The following is a 17,015-nucleotide window of genomic DNA, read 5'->3' on the forward strand; positions in this document are numbered from 1 at the left end:
GTTTCTTCAGTAATCTGATGCAGAATGCTGATACTAGAAAGGTTCAAGCATCGTTGCGATATTTACGTGGAAGTAATGAATCACTTGCACCTTTCTCACACGATGCTAATGCCAATAACAATGATGTTCTAAGTGCATCAAATGACTTGCGCGAAACGGACCGCTTGTTGCTAGATAGTTGTGTCAATGACATGCCAAAAACGATGTCAATTTTAAAACAAGACCAAGAATTTGAAGATGCAAATGCTTTCGACAAGGCTTTAAGAGAGTACGCCATACATTCGAATTTCCAGTACAAGCGAACCAGGTCCAGTGGTGGCCATTATCAGGCGAAATGCATAAAATGCGATTGCTCATGGCGCATACATGCATGCAAGCTTCCTGACAAGCCCACATTCAAGATAAAATCCTTGAAGGGAAACCATACTTGTAATGCTGCGAATGAGTCAACAATGCCAAACACAACAACGCATCGACAAGCTGGTAGGAAACGGACTGTTGCTTCGGTCAAGGATCGACTCCAGAAAAATTTGCGCAGTACACCCAAGGATATTGTTGATGAGATTAATCGAGAACATGAGATCAAAGTAAGTAATGATAAAGCTTGGAGGGGTAAAGAATTGGCAGTAAAAGAGATTCACAATGAACAATCCATTACAACTCTTGTGATGATTTGTGACGAAATACCGACAACAAAAACAAGAAGCACGACAAATCTTAGCAGGTCATTAGACGACTCCTTGAGACTTTTTTTTTTTTGTGCATATAAGGCTGGCATTTGTGGTCTCAAGCAAGCATGCCGACCACCTGTGATGCTTGATTGTATAAAGATAGAATGAGAATGCCTAGGTGTGTGGCTCTTTGCCCTGGCCTTAGATGCGGAAAACAACGGGTTCGTAGTCTCATGTCCATTTGTTAAATTGAAGAAGTAGGGGGTTGGAAATGGTTATGTGGTGAGTTGGCTCAAGTCCTGGGATGCATACCTAAATTAACATTTACATCAAATAGGCGGGAAGGGATTCTTGAAGTGGTTAGTGGTATCTTTCCATATGCATGCCATCAAAATATATGGTTGGGCATGTTTGTCGAAATGCCTAGCTGTGAGGTATAATTTAGCATTTCACATTAGAGCCAACTCTACACAGATTTTGGTAGTCTGCTTCCTTTCATTTTCCCCCTTCCCATTAGAGCTTGGGTTATTGATGCGATCTTTTTTTTTTTTTTGAAATGTTATAGAGACTTTCATTGAGAAGAAAAAAGAAGCGCTGAGATGGCGTTAGCTGCAACCCAAACAAAAACATACACAAACCAGAAAGAGAAAAATAAAATTAAAACTTTTCAAAGCAACCCAGGCCCACAGCCCATTCAATTACAAGAAACATTGCTCTACTAGCGACCCACTCCTCCTGATTGCTTTCACTTCAGAAGCACCTTCCATTTCTTTCTCCCTAAATCGTCCACGAGCCAGCCAATAAGCGAAGTCTCCATAAGACTTACTTCCTTGTGAAAAGACACACCACACCAAGCCAATAAAAGATTCTGATATCAAAAGGCATAGACCAAGCAAAATTGAATCTTCTAAGGATAGTGGACCGCACTCGGCTTGCGAAAGGACAATGGATGAATAGATGATTGATTGATTTGGCATTAGACATGCACATGAGGTAGATATTGATTCGAAAGGACAATGGATGAATAGATGATCGATTGATTCAGCGTTAGACATGCACTTGATGCAATCATGATCCTGTGTGGTGAAACCGTGTGAAGCATGAATCGGTTAATGAATTATGTGATAGATGTCCCTACATAAATCATAATCAAGGAAATGACCTATGTGATAGATGATCGACTATTTTGGGGATTTCCATTTGCTTCAGAGGCTTTTTTATTAGTTGGATGATTAGTAATCAATTAATGATATCGAGGGCCCCTCATGGGTTCTTCAAGGTATATTGGCAGCTATAATTAAAATATGGAAAGCTGGCCCATTTAAGAAGCATGGAAATACACTCTAGAAGGTGCTTCTCATGGCTGTCTTATAGGATTTATGAAAAGAAAAGAAGCAGCATTTTTGAGAAAAAAAACAAATCGAGGTTGCTTGAAACTTTCGTGGAGAACATTGGGGGGCAATGTAGCCACTGGGTTCTCGTTTGCAAAGAGTTAACTGATCTTTTGATCATGGAAATTCTATCGAAGTGGTCGTAGTGGCCTTTTCAGGATCTTTATATATCATCTTACTTTGGGTTGTTGATTCTTTTTTATGGCCTTTGGATCCCCTTGAGGTTTAGCAGCTCATTGTCCTCAAGGCTTGAGCTATTGCAGCCAGAGACATTCATCAAACAACACTATGATGATCAAATTTTCTTGTGATTATTGTTTGTGACTGTTGTCGATGTAATTTTTAGTGAATCTGGTGTTGCAAATCTGGCACATATTTGTTAACACGATGTCCTTGGTCATTGTGTTTTGTTGTCTTTGTGTATCTCTGATCCTTTCTGGCCTTTCGTTTTAATGAATTTTACTCATCCATAAAAAATCTTTTATATTCTCTTAATTCTCCATAGATTCATTTTCCACTGATGAAAATGCATATGTAATGGTACATCACTTTTCATTAGGTTTTATATATATATATATATATATATATATATATATATATATATATATATATATATATATATATATATATATTCAGTATTCTCTGGATCTTTACCCAATCATGTATGAAAACATATCTAGGTATTTAACCAGCTTGCATCATGATTCATTGTTAGTTTCACTTTCGCTAATTATTTCCCATTTTAAAGGCTGATAATGACATCATATTTCAAATTTTAATAGGAACTTCTGGTTTGCCCATTATTCTTTTCATAGTCAATACACTGACTAATTTTAAAATTACAGTATGGATGAGCCTCTTGAAGATGTTATCTATCCAAAAGGAGATCCTGACGCTGTTTCAATTAGTAAGAGAGACGTTGAGCTATTGCAACCAGGGACATTCATCAATGACACTATCATTGACTTTTATCTTAAGTAAGTTGAAATGCAGGAACTTCCATGTCTCTTCTAGTTGAGGACTAAAACACTTGTTTTCCACATCCACTGTTCCTTTTTAAAGTTATTTCTTATTACTATGGAGCAAAAATTGATCCTTGCTAGGTGACAAAGGTTTGTCTATGAAGTTTCATTTGTATACATCATGCTTGTTCATTCCATTTAATCACTATTCAGACAGTGCATTCTTCAGTTTTACCATTATCAGACACACTGTAAGTATGTGTTTCTCTTTCAAGCCTGATATTTTACCCATGTTGCGGCTGCCACATTGCTTCATGATTTGTGCAACTATAGGATGACTATATGTGAGAAATGGGCTTATTTTGATGGAAGGAGAAAGAGGATCATAAATTAAAGAAATTTTGACTGCATTCCTCGTTCAATCTGGTCTCTCTTTTGTTCCTCGAAGTTTTCTAATCATACCCATTTTGCTGTGTATGCATACTGTGAGCTTTTTCTTTTTTTTCTTTTTTTTTTATTATAATTATTACATGAGTGCTTCAATTCAACTTTCCAGAGATGTTGCTTATGATAGTTTACTTGAATGGCAGATACTTGAAGAATAAAATGCAACATGAGGACAAGCATAGGTTCCATTTTTTCAACTGTTTTTTCTTCCGCAAGCTAGCTGATCTAGACAATGATCCAGGAAGTGCAAAAGAAGGGAAGGCAGCTTTCCTACGTGTTCGTAAATGGACACGGAGAGTAGATATATTTTTAAAGGATTACATCTTCATACCTGTAAATTTCGAGTAAGAAAAGTTTCGCTTGATGCATATTTTCCGCTTATGAATAAGTTAACTTTGATAGTCCAAATTTGTGAATTGGTGTATGTTGAATGACAGTCTTCATTGGAGTTTGATGGTTATTTGTCATCCTGGAGAAGTAGCTTATTTTAAAGGCAAGCGTCCAGTATTTGCAGAATCTCCATTTCTTTCTCAAGCATGAATGTCTCTCTATCGCTCATGCTATATTTTTGTCTTTCAGATGAAGAAATTGAAAAGGCACCTAAAGTACCATGCATATTGCACATGAATTCTAGAAAAGGAACGCATGGAGGTTTAGAAAATCTTATGCGAAGGTGAATGGTCTCCTTCAATTTCTGTCCTAGTTTATGTAGGGTTTCTTATCCTTTTATTTAAGGATGGGTTTTTTTTAATCCATTGCCTTGACGGATACTTGTAATCTTTAAGCTTGTTCTAATAAAATTGCTTCTGCCAATCACCATCACTATCACTATCAAAGCCTTATCCTAACTAAGTTACCATTGGCAGTTTTTTTTTTTTTTTTAAAAAAAAAAGAAGAAGAAAACAATCTGTCTGATCTGGATGATAGGTTCCTAAAAAGTTTCTGTAGAAACACCTGTTTCCATATAAAAAATGCAGTATATGTTTTCCTTGTATGAAAACTGTTTTAGAAAGTAAATGCATATGGAACTTCCAGAATCAATGTTTTCTCCATATGGTTTCTAATCCATGTTTTGATTCCCAGCGTAAATGCTTAGAAGGCAATTTTCAAAACAGTTAGTAGATTATGATTTCTTTATGTGATGGAGGTTTCTCCTTGGCCAAGGCTTTTATCATTTGTGAATTTTCCACTTAGGCAGTTTGATGTTTCATGCAATAGTGATTCTTTTCTATGCCACATGATTCATTTGGTTGATATCATTTTAGCTAATGCCTGAAAATTCTATTACCAACTGCTCAGGCATATCTATTCTGGATTGGAAATAGATCTTCATGTTGTTTGTCATTTTGTAGTGGTTCAAAGTGAAGTTGCAGCAAAACTTCTAGTATCACATTGTATACTTAATGGTAGCCAGCATTTCATCCAATTTGGGTTTTCAAGCTAGATTTGGTCTCAATTTCAAATCATCTTTCACTTCTCTTCCGATTTTCAGGAGTCAAACCTTTCTGATTTTGCTCTATGCTACAGCAACCAGATATGATGCAAGCACATAATTAGGTCATGAGTATGGATTTTACACCTAAAATTGAAGAGTAGGACACAATATTATATGAATATGTTAACCATTTTGAAGTATTTGTATCGTAGGTTATATGACATGGACCCTTTTTTCATGATTGACGATCACCATTTTTGTTCTAAAGATAAATCTTGTTTGATAAATTATATATTTTGTTGTGTTTAAAGTTTCTAAGAACTATTGTTTACTTTCAGTTCTTTATCTTGAGAGGATAGTTGTGTATTAGTCCTCTTTTGCATTATCAATGATCACCATTTTTGTTCGATAAATAAATCTTGTTTATTACTTGTATCTTTTGTGGTGTTTAAAGTTTCTAAGGATTAGAGTTGACTTTGACTTCTTCATCTTGGGAGGATAGTTATCTATGGGAGGAGTGGAAAGAACGACAAGGGGAGTCATCCAAAGATGTTTCTTTAAAATTCTCAAACCTGCAATTTGTCCCTCCAAAGGTTTGTCTCTCTTTTTTGGTCAGTATCTTAACTCCTTATAATTATATTTGTTGATCAGGGAGAATCGCCGTATGACTTGATTGTAAATATTTTCTTTTCCTTTTTCTATGCTCTTTTTTTTTTTTTTCTTTTCGTTTCTTTTCTTTTAAGGAAATGAAAGACAGTACTAAATATATTACAAATGCGGGGATTGGCCAATATTGAGTGAACCTCTTGTTTCTCTGATTTTGACTAGGGCATGCCATCCTTCTATCGTAACAATGGAGAACTGATTTCCAAATTTGTCCAACAAGACCTTCAATTCAGCTATACAAGGAGCTAGGCACCAAGGGCCTTGCCAAGACTCCGTTACCCACCGAAAAATTGCTTGATAATCTCCCTCCACAATAAGATTCCTGGAGAAAAAATGTGGGAACCTCTAAGAGCGTGTATGTTTGCAGATATTGAATCCTCTGCACTACAAGGACCTAAGAAGGCCAGTACTAAACATTTATCATTTCTCACCACTCCAATCTAAGCTGGACCACAACTATCAAAGACAACTACCATGTTCAACTTTAGTTGTGCCTGCGGCAACAGGTTTCATGCAACCGTCATTTTTTCAGCCCTTCCCTCCTAAACTTAGATCTGGAGCCTGAGACTTCCACTAAGCTTATGATACTTAAACACAACATTCCTTTGAATTCCAATCTAGTGGCAGCCCATTCTGTCATCATGGTAGAAATTTGCCAGATAATTAGATTTATTAAGGCGGGTTTTGTGGTATCTTGTGTCGACTATCTTCCTTGGATGTGGGTGTCACTCTTGACATTGAAATGTTAATAATTTGTGATCTCAAAACTGTGGTAATCTTGTCCTAGCTTTTTTGGACCCATTAGGACACCAATAGGGTTTCTCTTTATCTTATTGAGAAGATCCATGGGGGCCAATATCATGTTTATCTCTACAACAACCTGTGGGTAGGATTGACAGAGCACAAATAAATTCTCTATAAATGCATTTGAAAATGTTGGCATGTAAACCAATATGGAAGCATATTCAGTTTTATGGAGAGAGAACTCCTTGAAGGTTATTAAAGTCAGTCATAGAGCAAAATGATTAAATATTGGGATAGCTTTTTGGTTTTGTAAAGTCAAATTAGGAAATTTTGGATTTCTGTTTTGCATGGATTGAGAAAAAGCTGGCTACTTCATCATCATCATCATCATCTAAGCCTTATCCCAACTAATTGGGGGCAGCTACGTGAATCGTGTTCCTTCCGCTTGTTGATTGTAATGAATCTATGCAGTAGACTATTAGATAGCACTTGATTGCAATCAACCTATGTGATAGTCTACTGCGTAGTGCCTATGTCCAAGCCCAGATAAAGGTGGGTGCGTCAGGTTGGCAGTTGGCAACATACTTTTGCCATATATAATGAATCCAGATAAACTGACTACCTGGAAAAGAAATTACCTGTTCTTGGGGGATAAAATAGCTTTAATTAAGGCAATTCCGTCAAATCTTTTGGTCTACTATTTCTCTCTTCCAAATGCCTATGGCAGTGGCTAGAACAATTGAGTGATTGCGAAGAAACTTCCTTCTAGAAAGAAGGGGCAGCTGCCATGCATTTTAGATTCTCAATTGGCTTGATGTCTGGCAATTAAAAAATGAAGGTGGGATAGGCATTGAGAGAGTTTTGAAAGAATTGGACCCTGCTTGGCAAATGGTGGTGGTGGAGATTCGGGGAAAATCCAAAAGATCTGCAAAATGTTATGTTGAGAAAATATGGAGTATCTAATGGAGGTTGGTTCCCTGGCTTGCCTCCTAGAAGATTCAGACAAATGTCTTGACTCTTGAGAGCTATTAATTAGATTGGAAGGAGTCAAGAAATCCAAATTCTCGTATCGGTAGTGTTATATCCAAATTCATTACTGAGTTCTGTATAGGTTGGCAGTGTATGAAGGAACATCAGTGCAAAAACATATCACTACAGTGGGAGGTCAAACGGTTTAGAATGATGGCTTGAGAATAAACCTTAGGGAGGAAGAGATCGGGGATTTTACGCCCCCTCCTTGCAATGGCTTAAAGTGTTTTCATACCCAGGGATGGTATTGACAGATGTAGATTGGCCTTAGAAATGCATAAGAATTCTTGTTGAGATCTTTCTATGCTCTCCGCGAGGGTACGAGCTCCAATGTGAGTTATACAACTAGAATATGGAAGATTTTGGAGCCTTATATGGGATTGGTTTTCTGTTTTATGGCGGGCCTTGACACAATCCTAACTGTTGATCATCTTCATCACAAAAACAGCTTTTTTATATTTACAGAAAGATGGGAGCACGCCACCCATAGCTTTCTTAAATCAAAATTGCTTGTACATTCATTTGGGCAGGCTCCACAAAAGGAAAATGGGCCTCACCTATCGTATATTGCCCCTATACGGCACAGAAATTATACAAACAAAACATCACATGACATACTTGGGATCTAGTCAGTTCACTGTAACACAACCATCCGAAATCCCAGTAGCACCCATAGATAGAGAAGGCACCCAACATCATCTAGCTATTTCCCCAGCCATATGAACAGATAAAAGGATCTCAGCCACCTTGGCTTCTAAGGTACCCAACCAGTGACTGGGAAAAGGCAGCCCAAGCAGGACCAGAGCCTCGTTCCTGCACTAAACTGCTAAGGGTCCTGTATTAAAAGCGCCTCGCAACTTCAAGTGGCAACTGCCCCAACTCAACCTAGTTTCTCACCCTCCAAGCCAGCAAGCTTTTGCTGAAGCTGTGTCGCTGATCATGTCTTAGCAACTGAAGCTCAGGCTGTAAGTTGCCACCATAGCTTATGTTACTATGGACAGGAATCAGACCAATCTTCACTTCTGCCTCAAGACAAACACACTGCCACCACAGCAGGCCGCCTACATTGTGACCAAAAGTCGCCTACAACATATACTCTTCCACCGCAGCAGGCCCAGGCCAGAAGCATCCTGTGCTCAGAATACCAAAAGGAACTGCCAATAAACACCGCTAATCAATCTGCCTTCTAAGAAAAGCCCAACCAGGTCAACCTAACCAATCCAATCCCACATCGACTGGTAAAGAGTCTCCAGCCAATGCCACGCATGACAAGCTAGAATGGAGAACAGAAGCAAAGCTGCGGGGAAAAGCTCCACTAAGACGGACAAACTTCTGAGACTCTCCAGCATACTGCCGCATACAAACTGCAACCAGAAGATATGCAGCGTTCAGCACAACAGAGAGGAGAACCGGAATGACAGGATTCACCAGAATTTGCCAGAGAGCTCCAACCACTACATTTGAATCTCTAGTAGCCATTGCAACAAAGACCGCACATAGCTCCTTTACCCTCACTCGTGCGCGTAGAGCTAGCATCTGATCGCCTCACTCCAAGCCAACAACTCCAATAGGAGAACCAACTCGCTTCCTCATCTGGGCCTCTACACAAATGACTCCCACAAACTATACAGAGCTCTTACAGAGTTGGCAGCACCGAAGGAAACCTTCCCAATTCCCTCACCGACTGCTTCTGGAGATCAGTATGTCTTTTATTTGAGAGACTAAACCCCCCACTGAGGTTGCAATAGCAAAGAATACACCCAGGAGAACTGAACTAACTGAAGTTGCAATGCTGGTGCTGTTGATATTCAGAAGCCTGGTGCTGCTATAGCTGATGAGACTGTTGAAGGTGATAGCCATATCCCGCATGCGAGGCCCTACACACAGCATCCAAACCTCCGACAGAAGCCAATCAACACCCCGTGGCCAAACTCCCTCACAGATCCACACAGAAGCAGGCACCATGCACCACAGATCAGCTCGAAGACACCTGAAAGCAGAGAAGAGTGGACTTGGGCAAAGATCTGAAGTAGGGGCTAGCAGAATCCTGGACTGAGATGGCGCGAATTGCAAACATCCAACCAGGATAGAACTTTGAATCCCAAACAGCAAGCTCAGAACTGGCCAGCCATCAAACAATGCAATCTTCATCCACCCCCCATGAAGAGCCTACCATCTGATAGAGCTGAGGCCCCTACAACAAGGAGGGTGGATTTTCCACCTCTGAACTACTATCCTCAAAGGGCTTTAAGTCTGCTCCTCACCCGGATATTTGCTAGGCCTACTTGATCTAGAGTCAACGCTCCCCGTACCAATTTTGGAACGTCCTCTTTATTATGGATGATCCTATTTCCTCTGTTTCTGCTGGCAATCCTGGTGAGACTGCCTGCTACCGAATTGCTTTATCTTGGGATATGGGATGTCATAAAGGAGACGGTTTCCAATTCCTGTTTTAATTCCCCCAAAATGTACCAAATCTTCCATGATGGATCTCCTTTCTAACATAGTCCACGATGATTTGGGAGTCGAGCTCCAACATAACATTTCGTAGTCCGCAGATTTACGGAGCTTGATCCTATCGAGAAGAGCTAACTTTTGTGACATTGTTGGAGAGACCTTGTCATATTGATTGTAGAACGTGAATAATAGGTTCGTTCCCCTCATGATCTCGGTATATGCCACCTTTGACCCCATCTGTTGGGTCCCCTCTTGCTAAGCTGTCTGTGTTTAGTTTCACCCAGGCTATTGGCTGCTTCTTCCATCTAGAGATAAACACTTCCCTTTTCTGATAAGCCTGGGCCCTGCTTATTCCTTGCAATTGCTTGGAGTCCCACAAGTTCACTGAAGTTGATATGGTTATCCTGTGGCATTCATCTTGAGATTTCCTTTAACCGGATCTTGACTCTAGAGATGATGCAACCCACTGAAGCAGTTTTTTCCTTCATACATTTTGCAATTTCAGGCCATTCATAATTCCCACACAATAAAGTTGGGAATGATTCCCCAAAATGTTTTGAAAAATGATGATTTCCTTCCCAAGCTGGTCCATTGCTGAATTCTTTAGGCTATGAATTGATTAGGAATACACTGGACGTCTAAAATTAGGCTGAAATGACTCCATGCCTTCAAGGTGAGGTGACTTCTACAGAAAAGGCCATTTATGAACTCTACTACATAAGAATCCTGATCTGGAGGCCTTGGTTGCCTTTTTATGGGGGAGCTGGGGCTGAATTGGGGTCCACTGGGGCATTTTCTGCTTGGAAATGAGTGTGATGGCTGGGAGGATGTCTATTTAAGTCTTCTTGCTAAGCGTGGTCTGATCTGTCCAAAGATTGCGAGTCTGAGGCTTGGCTGTGGATTGGGGCTTGCACTCTGGTTTCACCCCCAGCTCTGTCCTCACCCCCACTTAATCTTCCTTCAGGATTTTGTGGAGCCACAATCATGCCATTACCTCCTTAAGCAATCATCTGATTTCCTTGCTCTCTATTATCTGCATTTTCTGATTATGGGCCACAGTACGAGCACTTTGAAGCCGGATGTACACCGACCTTTTGGACAGCCGTGCCCACTGGGACCATGCAATTGAGAACTTTCCAAGTCATAATCGATATCTTCAGAGTAACGTATTTGTTCCAAATCCATTGCGCCCATTGTTTTTTTTGCTTCATTTGCTTCTAAGGAGATTCTAAGCGAATTTGGTAGTGAAGTTCCCTGATGGGGATGCTGACTAGATTAGCTTATCTTCTCTATTGCTGACCTTGATTTTGCTGCCTCTAACTCGGGATAACAGTTCTCTTGGAAGTTGGAACCAGCCCCCTTCATACTTGTCAGGTCCCAATCACCTTTGTCAGTCCTTAGACTAGCCACCGTAGCAGAACGGAGATCCTCCGGTATGCAAGCTCCCTCCATTTCGTTGAGCATGCCCTCTCCTGTCCAGTTATGGCTCCATAAGTTCAATTGGCCCCTGCCAATCAGCCATCTGGAATACTGAATAGTCAAAGGGAAATAACACAAAGGGCTACTCCACAAAAGCCCTTTGGAGGTTGTAGCCTGTCTTCGGGAGGAATTTCGCCTTCATAAATTTAGCCCATAGAGATTTTCCAAGGATTACAGAGAAACATATTTTAATCCTAAGACTTTTCATAATCTCCCTCATACGCCTAATTCCTAAGCCTCCTTCCACTGGAACACATAATTTTTTCCATGCTACCCAATGGCTTTTGGTTTTGCCTTCATATTCCCCCCAAAAGAATTTTGCAAGGGCCGCATCATCTTGTTGATGGTTTGCATTGGAATATTGAGGGTGGCATAGTATGGATGGGGTAGGTAGAAAGAACATGTTTGATGAACATTTGCCTCCCGGCTGGAGAAAGAAGCTTCCATTTCCATCCCTCATTTTTTTCCGGTCACTTTTTAGGCGAGATGCTAAAAGAAGGTTACCCTCTTCCTGCCTTTAATTAATGGGACTCCAAGATACATGAGACGAGTCGTCTGCTTTAGGCCCGTAGCCCTCTCTATTTTTATTTTTTTTTTCCACTTGCTCCCTAGATATCTTAGCTGAAGATAGGAAGCAAGTCCTAGCCAAGATTATCCGCTGTCCCAAAGCTTTTTCATACGTGCAAAAATTCTTCCGTCTTCTCGATGGACAATTTCCTACCATTCAAGCGTGTTACAATATCAGCAACAAATAATAGATGGGAAATGGTAGGGCACGAGCGAGGAAGGTGGAACTTTTGGCGTTCCCCTAATTCCATGAGTCTTCTAATTCTACGACTTAGGGATTCTAGCGCAAGTATGAAAAATCCTGGGGATAGTGGTTCCCCTTGGCGAAGCCCCTTCGATGGCTTGAAGAATCCTAAAATCCTCCCATTGAACATGATTGACAACCAGCAACAATCCCAACATCTTCGAAGGATCAAGGCTGTTAACCCAAGAGATGGAAAAACCAAATCTAGCCAACACCTGGAAGATAAAATTCCACTCCATTTTGTCATAGGCCTTTTCCATGTCCAATTTGACTATTATGTTGCCACCCCTAACTTTCTGATCGATTTCCACTATCATTTCCTTTGCTAGCGCCATTTTCTCTGCTATATTCCTTCCACTCATGAAAGCCCCTTGTTCTTCTAATATTAGTGTTGGGAGAATTGCGGACAGTTGGTTAGCGACTATTTTCGAGAAGACTTGATAAATGCAGTTACACAGGCTAATGGGTCTGAAATCAGTCTTCTTTTCGGGATTTGCCCTCTTTGGAATCATTTACACTATAATGCTTCTGATTGCCCTCGAAATTTGTTCCCTTGAGAAGAACTCGTAGGTGGCTCTGTGCACATCTTCTTCAACAATGTCCCAACAAGCCGAGAAGAAGCATGTAGAAAATTCATCCGGGCCCAGCGCACTATCACTCGGAATGGAGATAATCGTTTCCTTAATTTTGTCAATTTCTGGAGGGTGAAGTAGTTCCTCATTATCCTATGTTGTGACTAAAGCTGGAATGCAATCTAGGAAATAATGCGGGGTGGAATTTCCTTAAGATGAAAATAACGCCTTGTAGAATCTTTCCACCTCCTCTACCATTTCCTCATGAGTTTCTAAGGTAGCCCCCAATTCTGTTTTAATGCTTGTCATGGTGGTTCTCTGATATCTTTCTTGCACCAAATCGTGAAAGAATTCGGTGCTCCTATCCCCCTCCTCAAGCCACTGATTTCTTGACTTTTGTTTCCAGAAGATTTCTTCTTGTAGGAGCACATTTGCTAGAATGGACCTAGCTTCCTCAAGGGCTGAGATTCCTTGGTTGATGGGGAAGATAATTAGTCGTTTTCTACCTTCAGGACCTCATCCTCTACTTGCTTAACCTTCTAGAATATATTGCTAAATTCCTTCTTATTGCATTCCCTTAGGGCAAATTTGAGCCTCGGGTTAACCAATACCAAGTTCATTAGGGTGGTGATGCAGGACATGGAAAATTAAATATGATATACAAGATTTCAGGCTTAGATCCTACCAATTTAGAAACAATCAAACAAATTCCACGTCCCACATGAAAATCCAAACATTTAATTAAAAAGGAGAATCTATGCGGGTCCAAGCCGACACAGGCTAGGACTGGACCAATAAAAATTATAAACCAAACGATGTCAAAGGGAAATAAAATCAACTACTCATGTATAAAAATCAGTCCCTAATCCAAGGGATTCTCTAATTTCAATTCAAGGAACCCTAAGGTGATAAAAAGGGGCAAATCAATTAGGGATTATGTAACCTAGGGTTAGGATTCATGAAAAACGGCTATGAGAGGATAAAAGAGGATAAAAACCTGAGCCAAAAGATGATCCCGCATGTGGACAGCAACAATGGCCCAAACGGACGTGCGTGTGATCCTGGCCGCACGTGTGTGGGGCCCACTATTCAGAAAAAGGCTACCTTGGCCCTGGTCGGCCAGGGATGGACTCCAAAACCCCAAAATCTCAGCTCGATCCGATGTACGGTTTGTGCGTAGTGCTCCGCCGAAGTTTCAGCTCGCCTGCGGGCCGAAATCTGAAAACCTGCTGTAATGAAGAAATCTGATGCAACAAAAGGACAAATTCGAAGTACGGATGGTGGGGGAAGATGGAAAAAAAGATGATGGAAGATGGGGGTGAATTAGGATCGATGTGGCTTCGCACCGCGGTAGTTAGCCCTTCGAAAAGGGAGGGCTTCGCACCCACTTTTGAATTCTTTCACAACTCACGAAGAGAGCAGAAAAATAAAGCAGGAATTTTTTATTAACTTCAATCAATCAAAAGAACTACAAAGGGTGCCTATTTATAGGGAAAATCCTATACTCCAAAACTCGCACCATGTGCACAACCTATTACTTGGCGATGAAGTAAGCTAAAATAAAAACCAAACAGAGAAATCTAAAGCGTTCACATTGTTCTAAATAATAACAATAAGCAAAACCTAAAATATGAAATCAATCTGACGAGTGGGCCACAATCATGAGATCCCATTATAGGATTTTCTTGACTATCGGGCCCACTTTTCTGAACCAAAACTTGTCTTCTAGCTAGGAGGCGCTCTCTGGACGTCGTCATCGAGCCAGATCGATGGCGGGGTCCTCCTTTTGCGTACGTACGTGCGTAGGGGTGGTGGTGTGCGGGCGTGCGTGTGCACGATGTCCTCATCAGGTGGCCTCCACATCTTGGGTCCACCTTTTTCGTACTGTTTCCAAAAACGTTTCGTGCGTGGTTGACATTCTCTGGAACATGAAAGACTTAGGGATATTGTCCTTGGCTTCATTAATAGATAGAAGAATGGAAGAGTGATCAGAGTGTCGTCGATTAAGGTGGGTTGCTTTGAACAATGGGAATTCCCTTAAGCAAGACATATTTGTTAAGATCCTCTCTAGCCTCGCCTAAATCCTAGATTGAGCCTGCCTGTTGTTGCACCAAGTATATTTTGAGCCTTCATAACCCGCATCAATCAAACCTGCATTGTTTATCACGTTTGAGAAATCTGCAATCGCCATTGCATCCAGATCATGTCCTTCCAATCTTTCACTTGGGTCGATAACTGTGTTGAAGTCTCTGCAGACTAGCCATGGGCCATTGACTTGGGACTCTACCTGGCATGATTTCTCCCAAAGCTGATCCCTTTCTCTTCGGTCACATCTCACATATACCGCCGATATGAAGGTGACCTTATTTCTACCCTGCAATACAATTTTAAGAGACACACTGCTGTAATGCCCCAACCACCCTTGACTGCACTACATCCTTGTGCATGATCCAGATTTTCCCTTCTGTAATATTATCATAAATGGTTGTTTTGAGTCCCAGACTTCTTTTGACCCTTGGTAGGTTAGATGCTTCTAACATAGGTTCTTGTATCACCACCATACTTGCTTTATGCTCTTTAATCATCTTCTTAACATACCTAACTGATGGGGCATTGCCTAGTCTCCTGGCGTTCCCATAAATGAGACTAATCATCGGTAACCCCACTTGGTTGCCCAGCCTGAAGGCGACGCTGCTCGACTTCCAGTTTTTTTTTTCTGGATCAGCAGCCCCTTGTCCTTGTTTGCCTTCGCTCTGCTTCTCAATGTCATGCCCCTTTCCTTGTCCGCTTTGCTCATAAAGTGATAAGAACCGTACGCAACTGAATCCAGCTCTCCTCTCAAGTCTACCCATAGAATTGGGTTTTCTGCTATGACATCGTCGACCAGAGTGTTTTCATCATGGTCCAAATGATCAGCTGGGAGTTCTTTGGAGTCCATGTTCTCAGCAGTCCATAGAGCTTGTAGTCCACTATCCACTGATCTAGAACTACACATACTCAATAGAGTTCTATTTTCCCGCATTATACCAATCTGCCTTAGTACCTCTTCCTCAAGATTGGGTGGCTGAATAAGCTTTGAAACCCCTATTAGCAGGTTTCTGTTTGACTCTTCGTCGTATAAGTTTTGAACAGGTTCCAGGCTGTTTTTCCGGTTAGCTAAGCTTCCACAATGAAGCTTACTTTGTTGCCCTTCATTCCCAGACTATCTGTATTTCTCGGATCCTGTTGATTTTGCTGTGAAATTCTTTTGATTGCAACTATTGCTATGGGTTTTTGCCTCCCTACCAGGATCAACTTGCTTGTTCCACTCTTGGGATGTGTCTGGGCAAATGGATTCCAGCTCGCACCCCTTCAAGTGGTGGATGGGCCGGCCCTTGAGGAATTCACAAAGTTATTTCCACTATCATCGGTTGCCAGGATTTCAACTGACTTGCTAGGTTCAGTCTTACTGGCATTTTGTTGAGCACCAGGACTGCTCTCGTTGGGCTCCCATGATTTCACCTGTTGAGTTGAGTTTTTATCCTCTGGGACATTACTACGAACGTTTGTCTTACCATGCACTGTTGCCCAGCTGGTGCTTTCATCTAATTCTCACCTTCTTTTCCTCTCGCCCTTGGTATAGGAGCATTGCCTGCCACAATCATCAAGGGTTGTTCCATGAAGACGCAGATTGGGAAGGATAGCCCGTCAACTTCTTGATTGACTGCGATAGAAAGGGGAGAACTGGGGTTCGGGATTACTCTAGCTCTAGCAAACATCAGGAATGATTTGTCTCTGCATTGGTCTCCTAATTCCACTACCGTTCCTATTCTTGCTTCGATTTGGGTGGTAGTTTCATCGCTCCGGGCATGGATCAGGATTTGACAGTTTTATCATATTTGTGGAGAAGGGAATTCAAAAGCAGACTCCCAGTTTTGAAGAAGATCCCCTAACTAATGAGTCCTTGGATCCTCTCCTTGTAGGTCTAGCCTCTCCCTATTGTAGTTTCTTATGCTTTTTTAATAAATAAAAGTGTTGTCTTTTGAAAACATTCATGAAACTCTTTGACCCTGGAATGCCCTTTTGTTAATGTTTTTAATATTGTTATTGTCAAGAATTGGAAATATCATGGGATACATTGGGAAATATCATGTAAAGTTTTATAGTGTGAGGGAAACTTAAGGAAAATGGGGGATTTTTTTGGGGTGAAATTTCAGGAAATGTTAAAAGAGACATGATTACCCACTTGAACTCAAAGCATTCCGAAGAAAAAAGAAAGAAAGAAAGAAAGAAAAAAGAAAGGAAGACTTTGGTCAATCTGTACTTTTTTCTACTCTTTATATAACAATTTTGAAGGGTGAATGAAAACTGA

At 40.8% G+C, this 17,015-nt stretch overlaps 1 protein-coding gene across 1 annotated transcript in view; it reads left to right on the plus strand.

Annotated features, from left to right (window-relative positions):
• The window catches only part of LOC131245687 (uncharacterized), a 113,755-nt gene that overhangs the window by 61,904 nt on the left and 34,836 nt on the right, over nt 1-17,015 (plus strand). The window contains exons 5-10 of the mRNA XM_058245298.1: nt 11-724; nt 2,908-3,039; nt 3,615-3,815; nt 3,909-3,964; nt 4,051-4,144; nt 5,409-5,499. Coding sequence (XP_058101281.1) covers nt 11-724; nt 2,908-3,039; nt 3,615-3,815; nt 3,909-3,964; nt 4,051-4,144; nt 5,409-5,499 — 1,288 coding nt within the window. The remainder of the gene's footprint in view (nt 1-10; nt 725-2,907; nt 3,040-3,614; nt 3,816-3,908; nt 3,965-4,050; nt 4,145-5,408; nt 5,500-17,015) is intronic.

The sequence above is a fragment of the Magnolia sinica genome, chromosome 1 (assembly GCF_029962835.1).
Source record: "Magnolia sinica isolate HGM2019 chromosome 1, MsV1, whole genome shotgun sequence".
NCBI lineage: Eukaryota > Viridiplantae > Streptophyta > Magnoliopsida > Magnoliales > Magnoliaceae > Magnolia > Magnolia sinica.